Source organism: Lipotes vexillifer, unplaced genomic scaffold (assembly GCF_000442215.2).
Source record: "Lipotes vexillifer unplaced genomic scaffold, Lipotes_vexillifer_v1.1 scaffold272, whole genome shotgun sequence".
NCBI lineage: Eukaryota > Metazoa > Chordata > Mammalia > Artiodactyla > Lipotidae > Lipotes > Lipotes vexillifer.
The window spans coordinates 2,089,018-2,102,997 of record NW_006772469.1 but is presented as its reverse complement, the minus strand read 5'-3'; the positions used below and the strand labels follow the sequence as shown (position 1 = coordinate 2,102,997).

The following is a 13,980-nucleotide window of genomic DNA, read 5'->3' as shown; positions in this document are numbered from 1 at the left end:
TGAAGTTCTGTGTATTTTCTATAAAAATTCATACTACCTCTGTCTTGTACCAGCAGGGATACCACCACAAAGCCTCAATCTTTTCTTTAACCCCTTATCTTCTAGTCAATAGAAATGTAAGTTCTTTCCTTTGTTCATTCAATGAATATTTATTGGAAACCATTATGTACCAATCACCAGGGTACAGACAAAGCCCCCAGTCTTCTTATAAAAAATATAATATCATATAACCAACAAGGACCTACTGTGTAGCACAGGGAACTATACTCGATATTTTGTAATAACCCATGGGGAAAAGAATCTGAAAAAGAACGTATATGTGTGTGTGTGTGTGTGTGTGTGTGTGTGTGTGTGTGTGTGTATACACATGTATACCTATGTATATATATATAACTGAATGACTTTGTTGTACACCTGAAAGTAACACAACATCGTAAATCAACTATACTTCAATAAAAAAAATAAAAAAATATATCATAGCATATGTAATATTGCCAAATAGTGATATATGCAATGGAGAAACGTACAGCAGTTAGGTACTGAGATCAACAGGAATTATACTTTAAATGGGGTGATCAGAAAAGTCTCTCTGAGGAGGTAGCATTTGAGCAGATTGGAGCAGAAATCTGCATGAAATAAGAATGAGAGCTCTGTAAAAATCTGAGCAAGGATGATTCTGACAGATAAAGAGCTAGCACAAAGGCTCTAACCTTCGGGAACATGCGAGGTGAAGATCAAGGATTGGGCCCTAGTGTGTGACGGGAAGTGGCAGGAAGTGAGGGCAGATTGTGGAGTAGTCTAGTAAACCACAGAAAGAGTTTCAGATTTGTTTTCTAGGATGCCATTGGAGGGGTAGCCTCCAGCGGTAGAGAAAGGGTATGCATGGCTTGACTAATGTTTCAAAGGGCTCATTCTAGAAGATAAGAAAATAGACACCTTCCCTTTAAAAATGTTTTTTTCCTAGAAGAACTGAGCTTTCAAGAAGAATCTCTGGAGAAGCTGCACACAGGTTTTCCCTTGTCTCTATTAAATTCCCATAATGAAAGACAGCTTACATTATGCCGAAAGCTTAAAAACATCGTCTCCGAAGATTTTAACAAACCAGAAGGTTATAAGATGCTTCTATATCTGAAGCAATGATTGGTTCATTCAGAAAGAAAAATTAACACTGTGGCTTGCTGGAGCTGGTATCCAGTAAGTATTAGCTGTTTACCAGAAGTTTCTCTCTGGGTCAGTAAATTTGTCAGCTACTGGTTCTCTTGGTCACATAAAAAAAAGGATACAAAAGGGCGAGTCTAATTAAGCCAGATGATTCATGGAGACATAACATTCCCCCCAAAAATATTTATGTGGCATTTTTAGGGCCCTTACTTTGCCCGAGTCTAGACAAAGGTAAAGTGGAATCTATTTATCCTATCCACCAACAACTAAGGAGGATTTCACGTCCCTGTGATACTAAGGTCCATCTACTAAAACGGACAACTGTGGATGGCTTCCACTGGAGGCAAGAGCAAGTGAGAGAGGCAAAGGTATGGTATGGATGAGGCCTTCACAGCCACACCCCATTCATTAGGTGACTGTGGTGACTCACCTGAAATACTTAGAGTGTTTAGTGGAAAGTGGGAACGATGATGGGGAGCTTTGCATACACGAGAGCAAACAAAAAAAATCAGATCATCGGGGGCTCAACTCACAGGCCGCCACCTCCTTGAAGCCTCCCTTGAATTTACAGAACCAATTCCTTTCTCTTTAACAGCTTCTATTCCACAATGACCTCCCCTACGGCAGCACTGTCTAGTTGTGTGTGAATAAATCTAGCTCCTGGAGGAGAGGCATTACATCCTATTCATTTTGTACCCCCTACAGCATCTGTAGCACAGCAGATGGTCAACATGTGTTTGATGAAAGAATCTGAATGAAGACATAACTGTTAACATCCGTTTCAATAAGATGTACATGTATAATCTTCACAACAACTTTATGAATTAGGGACTATATCTCAATGTTGAAGATGACAAAATTAAAGTCTAGCAAGGTCATGGAGACTTAAGATGAGACTGAAACCAGGTTCCAAAGGAACCTTCACATTACAGGTAAATTCATTAGTAAGTAGATTTTTAAGGGAAAAAGCAACATAAAAAGCATGTTAGTGGGAAAAGTTTAATTGTCACTTAATAAGTACAGCTAATAACGGTCTGTCAAAAAGAATATAGTTAGAGTCAATGATTACTTTTATTTTTCAAGTTAAGAAATACTTGACCCATGTAAAATAATGTGACATACATGCAAGTTATAAAGTATGAGAATAAAAACACCCCAGTGTCCACCACCAGTTTAATAATTAGAACAGAACCAATGCAGAAGCCCTCTGTGCTCCTTCCACACTGTCCTTCTACCCCTTGCCAAGCGGTCACCATTACCCTGACTTTTTGTGTTTATCATTTGCTTGCCTTCATTTCTAATTTTCCCACATATCTAATATCCTTATATGATATATAGTTCTCATTTTTAAAATTTTTAGATAAATCTTATCTATTCTTGGGCAAACTGCCTTTTTTTCACTTAAAATCGTATTTTTGAATTTAATCTGTTTTGCAGTACACTTACATTGTTGTATCATACACCACTGAAAGAACATGCTGTCAATGGTGTAAAGTTTTTGTCCTTTACGCCGTTGTTGGAAATTTGTCTTATATCCAATAGCGTGTTATCACACAAAAAGCTTCTATTAACATAATTTCCCATCTTGCCTACTGGACATGTGTAAGAAGGTAGAATTTCTGGGTCAAAGACATCGTATGTTCAACTTCACTGCTTATTGTCAAATTATTTGCCTTAGGTCCTATATTACCAGCCCCTTCACCAACAGCAGTGGTAAAGAGTTCCTATTGTTCTACATCCTCACCATCCTTTAGTGACATCAACTTTTATTTTTTGCCATCTGTAAGTATTAAATCACTGTGGTTTTAACTTGCAACCTCCCATTAGCAATTATTTTGAGCAACAGCATTATAATTAGTTCTGATATCTGAGAGAGTTCCCTCCCATGTTCTTGTTTGCCCTCAGAAATGTCTTGGCTATTCTTGGCCTTTGGTCAGTCTGTATAAACTTTAGAATCAGCTTGCCAAGCTTCATGGAAAGCTCTGCTGGAATTCCACTGGAAGTGGATCAGATCTGCAGATCATTTTGCAAAGTATCGATACCTTTAGGATGTTGAGTCTTCCTATTTTTAAACCTAATACATATTTCTGAGTTAATTAGAGTAATGCTAGCTACTGCAACAAAGATATCCAAGAAAGTACAGAAGCTTACACTCTCCATTAATTTACGTCTTCCTCACATAATGGGTTTTCCTGAGCAGCAGGGAAATCTCCTCCAAGTAGTGGTTCAGGGACGCGGGATCCTTCCATCTTAGGGTTCTGCCAACTTCAAATCGGCTGTGTTCATCGGCCACAAGCCAGAAAGACGGCATAGAAATTAGCTGCACAGATCACCATCAGACCAGGTCTGACAGCGGTGCAAAGCGTGTCACCTCACATTTCACGAGCTAGAACTGTGTCACATGGTCACAACTAGCCACAAAGAAGGCTGGGGTAAGTTTTCTGGCTCTTTGCCCAAAAGAAATGAGAATGAACCTAGTAATTTAGGTTTTTCTAATATCTTTCTATAAATTTGTATAAGTTTCTCAGTAAAGCTTTCACATATTTTTGTCAGATTTATTCCTAGATACATTATATTTATATTATATAAATATATAGATTATATATTTATGCTTCTTGTAAATGGCAGTTGTATTCCTATTTATCAGTTACGTTTCTGGTATTTAACTTTATCATCCAGCAACCATACTGAACTCTCTAGTAAATTCTAATAATTTGCTGTTACATTCTGGATTTCTATACAGTTAATCGTATCACATGGGAAAATAGGTCTTGTTCTTTATGTTCCAATCTTTCTTTTAATTTTACCTGTATCTTTCTGCATTGGGTAGAGCCTCCTATAAAATACTGAACCTCCTGCAAACCAGGAAGAGAGCTCTCACGCAAGACCAGCCATTTATATATATAATACGCTATATACTATATTATATGTAGTAGTAGAGTTGCCCAAATACTTTCTAATCATGTAACTCTCTACTATAACTGTAGTTGTGTTCACTCATTATAGCATTTATCTGTACCGCTTCTCTTTTTCTTTTGATCAGTATTTTCACAGTTAGTTTTTAAAAACATCCTGACTTCATATCCTTTTCTATTTTATTAATTCATGTTCTTAACTTTGTTTTTTTCCTTCTCTTTTCTTTGTTTTTTCCCCTTTTCCATATTCTTAAGTTGAATACTTATCTCATTAATTTTTAGCCTTCTTTATTTCCTAGTTGAAACATTAAAAGCTATAAACATTATTCTCACTGTCATTTTAGTTGCAACCCACATGTGTTGATATGTAGTGTTCTCTACTATGCAACTCTGTTTTATAATATTCATTAAAATTTCTTCTTCATTGATTCTTTGAGTTATTTTGAAATATCCTTTAAATTCCAATGAGATGAATTCAAACTTTTTTAGTGATTTCTTCCTGTTTTTTATTTATTTTTATTTATTTATTTTTTTACTTTAAATTTTTAAAATTTTATTCTGGTAAGAACACTTAACATGAGATCTAGCCTTTTAAATTTTGAAGCAATTTTTAAGTCAGCCGTACAGTTTTGTTTTTTTTTAACATCTTTATTGGAGTCCTATTTTTTAAATTTTGTTATTGATTTCTACCTTACATACTTTGATGTCACTGAACAAAACCTTTATGTCCCTAAATATTTTGGGAGTGAAGAGGAAGTGACCTCAATGACTTTTTTTTTCTTTTAACAAATTGTTTATTCAGTCGTTTTATATTTTTTATTTATTTATTCTTTTGGCTGTGCTGTGCAGCATATGGGATCTTAGTTCCCCGACCAAGGATTGAACCCGCACCCCCTGCATTGGGGGCACAAAGTTTTATCCACTGGACTGCCAGGGAAGTCCCCTCATCGACCTTTCATTCATTCTTCTGTGCTAAGCAGTGTGTTAACGTCCAGCAGTAAATACCGTAGCACAGTTGCTGCCATCATGGGGCTATCAGCACAGACGGGCACAGAGATCATAAAGAAGCAGGCAATAATATCAACATTTAATGTATTTTCTTAAACAATACTCAATGTAAGATTGAGGTGTTCTGTTATCACATGAGGTGTATTGCTCACATGAATTAATAGCACAGTCATATAGAACATTTATTGATGAGTGACAGCTGAGATTTACTGGATTACAACCAAGTTTTCTCCTGTGCAACCCCAAGAAGGCTAGTTACTATATAAATTCTGCTTGGGTTGAGAACAAGGTCAGTTTTTAACTCTTTAAGTACTGTCCTACATCTTAATATCACCCCAGATTCACTCATTATAACCAGAAGGAGGACTCATAATCATGACTGCCTTCATCAGCTCCCCCTGGCCTTGAAAGTGAAGAACAAATTAGGAAATTATCGGCTGGGCAGATGAGAGATGGTAATGTGAGAATATCCATTGTCCTTTAGTAGTGTCTGCTAATGCTTCGTCTCCACCTAATATGTTTCCTGATGGAGACGGCTTAGACCAGGTGGGCTCCATGTGGGACTGAACCAGTCCGGCGCTCTCGATCATGAATTGGGGAAGAGTAGAATCAAGTCGTCATCCCTCACTACACACGCAACTTCTGTAATGATCACTAAAGAACAAACCTCCACAGCCTCTAGAGAGACACTTTCAAAATGCAGACCTTTCTCCTACTTAGGTCTTTTTTCCAGGCTTTTGCTGGTTATTCTTTGCTGAGGGGAAAAAAAGCCTTTCCTTATTGTTGTCCTTAGATATCTGACCTCTCACTGATATTGCTAAGAAATGATAAAGGAAGATGAAAACACCACTTATGAAAATTTGAAGAATGAGACCAAGGTCATCCTTTCAAGGAGTCTTTCATCCTCAAGGACATTCATGTCCAAGTCTGGACTGCCCAGTGTCCATCACCCAGACGTGCATTCCTGATGTGCTGGACCGGGCATCCTCACTGCCCTCACTTCTACTGGGACCCTCGCAGGAACCTTCAAAGGCAGCAGCACTGTTAGGCTGCCAGCTGCCAGCCCAATTCCTATTTTTTTTATATTTGCTGAAACTTGCTTAATGACCTAGTATATGATCAAATTTTGTTCATGTGCATTCTCTAAATATTGGGAATATCCTACATGCCAATTATATCAAGTTTATAAATTGTGTTGTACACATCTTCTAAAGTTTTAGTGATTTTTGGTCAGAATGTTCTATCAATTTCTGCAAGAGGTGTATTAAAATTTCCAACAGTTGTCCATTTCTCCTTACTAGTTCTGTCAAATTCTGCTTCTTATTTTTGAAGCATTTTGGTAGGTAAATAAAAGATCAGGATTGTTACATTATCTTGGTAAAATGAACCTTCCATCGTCATATGGTAACCCTCTCTATCGTTAGTAATACCAACATAATGAAACTTGCATTTCAATTTGCTGAATATTTCCCAGACACATTCTTTTCTATCCTTTTAATTTCAACCTTTCTGCATCCTCATGTTTTAGGTCTGTCTCTTGTAAACATCATTTTTATTTTTGAAATCTATTTGACAGTGTTTGGCTTTTATCTGAGGAGTTAAGTCTGTTTACATATGTTAAATTTCTTTCTACTTTCAATTTGTGTTTTCTCTTTGATTTTTTTTCTAGGTTTCCTGTTCTCCTTTGCTGCCTTCTTTTAAAATGATTGGCATCTTCTCCCACTTTTATTCCAATTACACCTACTCTCAGTTTACCTGGGGCTGCTGTTCAGTTATTTAGCATTTTCTCACTTTTAATACTACATAGTAGAGTGAGAATTATTACTTTATACCATAATTTTGAAAGATTTAACCACATGTTTACCATTTTTCTACAGTCACCACTCCCTGCTGTGGTGACTATTCATCAGGGATTTTTCATCTCCCTTAAGCACATCCTTTTGTAGGTGGTTAACGCTCTTTATCTTTGTTTAAAAATGCCTTTATTTCACCCTTCTTGAAAGATAATTTCTCTGGATTCAAGTTTGTTGTTATTTTCTCTCGGAATTTTAAAGCTATTATTCCACTGCATTCTGGTTTCTATGGTTGCTGTTGAGATGTCAACTGAAAGCCTAATTTTTACTGCTTTATATGTAAACTGTCCTTTCTCTTTGGTAGCTTTTAAGACTTTGCTTTTGTTCTGCACTTTTGCCACTAAAATAGCCAACATCCAAGAGAGCCTAAATGATTCCCTTGTCCTGGTATTCAGAGGTGTCCTATCTCAAATCAGGGCTGGCCCCATGTGGCCGACAGCGTACAGTGGAAGCACCAGTGTGGGACTGAGAGTAAGTCTTAGAAGGCAGTGTAGCTATTCCTCGGTCTCTTGAATGACTCATTCTGAGGGAAGCCAAGCCGCCACGCCATGAGGACATTCAACCCGGAAAGAGGCTCATATGGAAAAGAATTAAGACCACCAACTAACAGCCAGCACCAGTTTGCCAGCCAGAGGGGTGAGTCACCTTGAATGTGGATCTGTAGCCCTAGTCGACACTTGACAGAACTTCCTGAGAGATCCTGAGTCAGAACCAACCAATCGAACTACTCCCAAACCTCTGACCCACAGAAACTGTGAGAGATCGTCCACGATCCTTGTTATTTTAAACCATTAAATTTTGGAGTGATTTGTTACACAAAGACAGAAGCTACAATAAATACAGTTTGTCTCAGTTGGGATTTGTTGGGGTTCCTTTACCTGATGATTAGTATTTTCTATAACTTCTGAAAAATTCTCAGCCATTATTTCTTTAAATACTTTTCTCTCATTCTCTATATTTTTATCTTGGACTCCAATTGAACATTTTAAGAACTTCTCACTCTATTCCCCAAGTTTCCTAATTTCTTTTATTTTCCATCTTTTTGTGTCTCTATGCTTCATTCTGTGTAAATTAGTTTATCTTTCAATTCACTGATTTTTCTGTTCACTTGTGAATCATCCACTATTTAACCTTTCCATTACATTTTTCAAATTGATGTATAATTCATAAGCAATACAATGCACAGATTTTTGGTGTACAGTTCATCGAATTTTGATGCAGATTATACTCATGTAACCACGACCACCATATACAGTCAAGAGACAGACACTTGCATTACCTCAGAAAGTTCCCTCATGCCCCTTTCCAGTCAAATGCTCCTCCCAGAGGCAACCGTTGTATTAATTTCTACCATCTATTCTACAATAGATGTAATCATAAAGAGGGATAGTCTTCTGTGTCTGTCTTCCTTTTGCTCCACATAGTCTCTAAACTCCATTCATGTTGTTGCCTGTAGTAATTCATTGCTTTATACTGTTGAGGAGAGTTCCATTGATGAATATACTACTATATGTTTATACATTGAATTGATGATGGGTATTTGGGCTCCTTCTGATTTGGGGGCTTTCAGGAAAAAGTTGTTATGAAGATTCTTGTCCAAGAATTTTGAAAACACGATTTCAGTTTCCCTGGATAAATAACAAGGAGTGGAATTTCTACTAAGGAGTGGAATTTCTGGTTGTAGAATAGGGGTATGTTTGACTCTATGAGAAACTGACAAATTATTCTTCAAACAGTTTATAATTTTGCTTTCCCACTCGAAATTTAGGAAAGTTTCCTCACCTACACTTGGTATTGTCAGTCTTTTAAATTATAGTCACTCTAGTGGATGTGCAATGTCACATCTTTGTGGTTTTTATTTGTGTTTCCTAATGACTATTGATATTGTCTATTGATCATTCCTATGTCTTCTCTTGTAAAGTGATTTTTCAAGATCTTTGATCATTTTTAAAAACTGGGTTGTTTGTCTTTTCTTACTGAGTTCTTTATATATTTCTGGACACAAGTCCTTTGTCATGTAATGATATATTGCAAATATTTTCTACTAGTTTATGGCATGGCTATTCATTTTCTTAACAGTATATTCTGATGATGAGAATGTTTTAATTTTGATGAAGTCCAATTATTGTGGACTGCATGTTTGTATCTCCCCTCCCCAAATTTATATGTTGAAACCCTAATCCCTAGTGTGATGGAATTTGGAGGTAAAGCCTTTGGGAGATAATTAGGTCATGAGGGTGAAACCCCCATGATGGAATTAGTACCCTTATAAGAAGAGATAGTAGAGAGCCCTCTCTCTGTGTGTCTCTCTCCCATGTGAAGAAAAGAGAAGACAGTTCTCTATAAGCCAGGAAGTTGGCCCTGACCAGACACCAGATCAGCCAGCACCTTGACCTTGAACTTTCCAGCTTCCAGAACTAAATAAATTGTTGTTTAAGCCACCTAGTCTACAGTATTTTTGTTATAGTAGCCTGAACTTTTCAAGCTTACTACTACTTGTGTTCTAAGAAATCTCTGCCTAGCCCATGTTGTGAAGATATTACTCTATGCTTACTTCTGGGTGCTTTATAGGTCCATGATCCATCTTGAATTAATTTTTTTATATGGTGTGGGGTGGGAGTCATGTTCCTTTTTTTGACCATATATATCCAATTGTTTCAGCAATATCTGTTGAGAAGACTAGCCCTTCCATTTTTTTCTAAAAATCAGTTGACTGTGTATGTCTATTTCTGGACTTTATTCTGTTAGATTAAGTAATTTCTCCTTACACCATTATCACACTACCTTGATTACTATAGCTTTATAGTGAGTCTGACATCAGATATTATAAACTCCTCAATTTTGTTCTTCTTTTTTCAGAGTGGTTATTGACTCTTCTAAACTGTGTTTCTGTGTAAATTTTAGAATAAACATCTCAGTTTCTAAAAATGGCTGCTCCAATTTTTATTGCATTGGTCTTCAATCTGTAGATCAACTGGACAAGACTGAACATCTTATGAAATACTGAGTTATATGATTTATGAACATAGTGTATTTTACCATTTAGTCATTTTTCTGTCAATAAAACTTTGCAGTTTTCAATGTAGAGGTCTTACACATTTAATTTATTTTATGTTTTGATATCACAAATGGCATTTTAATTTCATTTATAAATATTTACTGCTAGTATATAAAAATTAAATTTTTATTTGTATATTGACTTTGTACCTGTAATTGTGCTTAATTTACTTATTCTTTCCAGAACTTGTTGGTAGATTCCTCATTCTTTTCTACATAAACAACCATATTGTCTGCAAATAAAGACAGGTAACTTCTTCCTTTCTAATCTTTAGCCTTTCCTTTTGCTTTTTTGTGTTCTATTTCTTTTGCTAAGACCTCTGTTACGATTTTGAAAAAAAGTAGCGAAAGAAAATAATCTTGCTCATAATCTAAATGGAAAATATTCAGTATTTCACTGTCAGGTATGATGTTAACTAAAGTTTATTCTTCATACCTTATACAATAAAGAGTGCTTTGAAATGAACAGCTGTATTAATATGGATTTCACCCAGTGTGGTTCCCTGTTTTCAAGGTTTGAATGTCTATTTCTTGTTGCTCTCCAATGCTTTCACACATTTTTATACATATATTATAATTAACCTCAGCAAGGAGATTAGTCCAATGCAAGCTACTCTACCATTAATAAAAACTTCCATTGAATATTTAATTTCAATGATTATATTCTTAATTTCTTAATAGAAGTTTTATTTGTTATTTTTTTTCTAAACATGTTAGATCCTTTTTGAGAGTCTCTGTTCCTTACTCATTTGTTAGTCCCTCTCTTACTTTTAAAAGACTTAGATGTATTTATTTTATATTTTGTATCTGATTACTGCAATATATGAGACTTTTATGTGCCTGCCAAATAATGTTCCTGGCACCTTTTTTCCTCATGCATATAAACATTATTTTTTAATGTGAGCTTATATTCCCTGGAAGTTTATCTCTGGGAGTTCTCTGTATCCTAAGTTGAGAGAACATTCTTCCAGAGAGGATATACATTGATTCGTGGAAACTTGGGCATGCTACCAACATGGATCCATTTTCATTTAAATTTTTTCTTGGGGTTCTCCATCCTTGAAGACTGGGCATCCAAAACCCCATGAAGACCAGCCTGTGGCCAAGTATTCTTAGACTCTTTTGTTCCTCTACCAAGAGCCCTATAATGAGAAAAGCATGTTTTCTTGCATGTACTCTGCCTTTAGACATTAGATTTTCCCCCTGTTTTCTTTTTCTCTGAAAGTACAACCTGTATGATTCCTGGCTCTTGACAATGTTCTCTGATTCAACTTTCCACACTGCCCAGGTCCAAAACTTGGTCTCCTGTTCCCAGAAGGTACACCAATTAAAATAAAACCTCTAGGCCACCTAGGATTGCTGGGTGCCCACAAGACAGCAGCTTCAATGTTTGAGTTCCACCCTTCACTACTGCCCAAGTTTGGTTCTCGGCCTCAGGGGGCTCCCAGTGCTGTCTTATAAAGTCAGCCAGGCATATAATACTGCTTTTTATGTTTCCTCCAGTACTTGAGACATTTTGTAGTAAGAGAATTTCAATATGTCTGGTTTGATATATAGCTAGAAATGGAAATACTCAACATTTACTTTTTAATTTCTAAAGGCTTTAGTTATTCCTCTTCACTTAGCTGGTTGTCAAATGAGTTAGCTGATGGATAACAATGGCTAACGGAAGAGATGGTTACGGACGTCTATGCCTATAAATACTGAATATACTAACCTGATTTCTTAAAAATAGGTATGAAAAGAAGAAAACGAATATCATACTTTAATGCATATATGTGGAATCCAGACAAATGGTACAGATGAACTTTTTTGCAGGGCAGGAACAGAGATGCAGAAGTAGAGAACAGACATGTGGACACAGTGGGGAAGGGGAGGGTGTGACGAATTGGGAGATCAGCATTGACATGTATACACTACCATATGTAAAACAGATAGCTAGTGGGAACCTGCTGTATAGCACAGGGAGCTCAGCTCGGTGCTCTGTGATGGCCTAGATGGGTGGGATGGGGGTGGGGTGGGAGGGAGGTCCAAGAGGGAGGGGATATATGTATACATATAGTTGATTCACTTCATTGTACAGCAGAAACTAACACACCATTGTAAAGTAACTATACTCCAAAAAAAAAAAAAAATTGAATAGAAAAAAAAGAATGAATTTAATGGACAATCTACATCCTTCATGATGGTTTTACTTCTAGACTATTCCAAAAGGTTTTTCTAAAGAGCTGTAAGAGGCATAGCCAATGAAGGAATTGTGAAGGAGACAAGTGATTAAGGCCTTGTGTTAGTACCTCACCAGTTCCCAAAGCTGTCTTTCATGGATAAAATAAAGCCTGAATGCATCAAAATGTTTCTTGGAGGTTAGCCAGATTTCACATGAAAGGACTTACTTTACTCCTTCACTATGGAGAGAAATCACCTAGCAATTACACATCGTGAATTTAATTCCTAAGGTTAAATTGAATACTATAACATGTGGATGATAAAACCCATCTCATCAATTGTTAAATATGTTAACTGCAAAATGTTTATTTAGAACAGCTTTACACTTTAAATGGTAGCTATTATTATTTCCATATAAAAAAAGTTCTGTTATTAGAAACTTCTAATACCTTTGTAAATGTTAACTTCAGAGATGGTTTAACGTCCTTGAGCTCCTGACAAAATGGACTCAGGGAAAATTCATCCTGGGTTCCCCATCCTGATGAGGTTCCCTCCTGAGATCCAAAATGCCTGCTTTCTACTATTATGACTGCCCATTTCTCTTACAGTTTTGCACCAGAAGCAGTTTACATGACTGGTAGCATTGTTTTCTGTTGTGCGACATGCAAGGGGATTCATGTTAGGCATGCTATCCGTTACAAAGATGCATGGCAAGGAAAGTCTCTGTCCTCAAGGAAACTATAGTCTTGTTTTCTGAGTCTCAACCCTGGTTGTACCTTAGAATCACTCACAAATATTTTTTTAAACTACCAACCTTCACATGTGTATCTTTTCCCCCTCTACAGACAGTGGCTGTCTTGGGACAGAAACCGTACTATCTTCTTTCCTTATTCCTCATAGCTAATCCCTATATGTAGCAGGAATTTATTAAAACCTACCTGAAATTATATAAAAATGCTAACAAAATCCAATTTTAAAGGCATTCTATTATTTGAATCCTTAGTAGGAGTCACAAATATGGTTGAAACCTTCAATGCCTAGGCCAAAAAGAATGTACTTGTAGCATAGCTCCCTGTGTTAAGTGTGCTGATTTCAAAGGCCATATCCCCCGAAGTGACAATAACAAATGTACCAAAATTAAAAGAGAATTGCAACTGTAACACAGCTTTGTCTTTAGAAATACCTCATACGATACTGTAAGTTGCAGAACTTGTCTTACCAATTTAAGATAGCCCTCAGCATCTAGAATTAAGTTTTCTGGTTTCAGGTCTCTGTAGATAATACCTAGTCGATGTAGGTAATCAAATGCTTCTGTCACACAAGCAACGCAGAACTTGGAGGCGGGTTCATCAAAGCTTCCTCTGCAATGAAATCATTTTCCCTCTTAATACTCTAGACACACATCCTTGTTGTAGATTCTAGGTGTCAATTATTACATAGTAAATTTACGCAATATAAACGTTTTGTATGGCATTAGCACTAAAAAATACTTCAGGCTGCCAATGAATTAGGCCACTGATTATAAAGAAATTCAGGGGGATACTTGATGCAAACAAGAACCACTTCACTAAAATTAAAGTGTCTACATCCAAACAATTGTTTCTGGCAATCATATATGGACATATAAAATGGAAAGACAAGAAAATAAGACTTTTCAAAGACACCTCCGGCAAACTCTGGGGAAAATGCAACTATTTCAATGGAGCGCTTGAACCAGACTTCTCCATTTGATTGCTTGACTAAAAACGACTCAAGTGATCATTTTCATTTCCTGTTTGTATAGCTTGTAACAATAACCCGTGTAGAAACGGGGTCATAAC

The 13,980-nt window shown here is 36.5% G+C and overlaps 1 protein-coding gene across 2 annotated transcripts in view; it reads right to left on the bottom strand.

The window, feature by feature from the left end:
- PRKG2 (protein kinase cGMP-dependent 2) overlaps positions 1 to 13,980 on the bottom strand; it is a 101,121-nt gene that overhangs the window by 16,036 nt on the left and 71,105 nt on the right. For both annotated transcript variants that reach the window (XM_007447558.1, XM_007447557.1), the window contains one exon: positions 13,380 to 13,521. In XM_007447558.1, the coding sequence (XP_007447620.1) occupies positions 13,380 to 13,521 (142 nt within the window). The remainder of the gene's footprint in view (positions 1 to 13,379; positions 13,522 to 13,980) is intronic.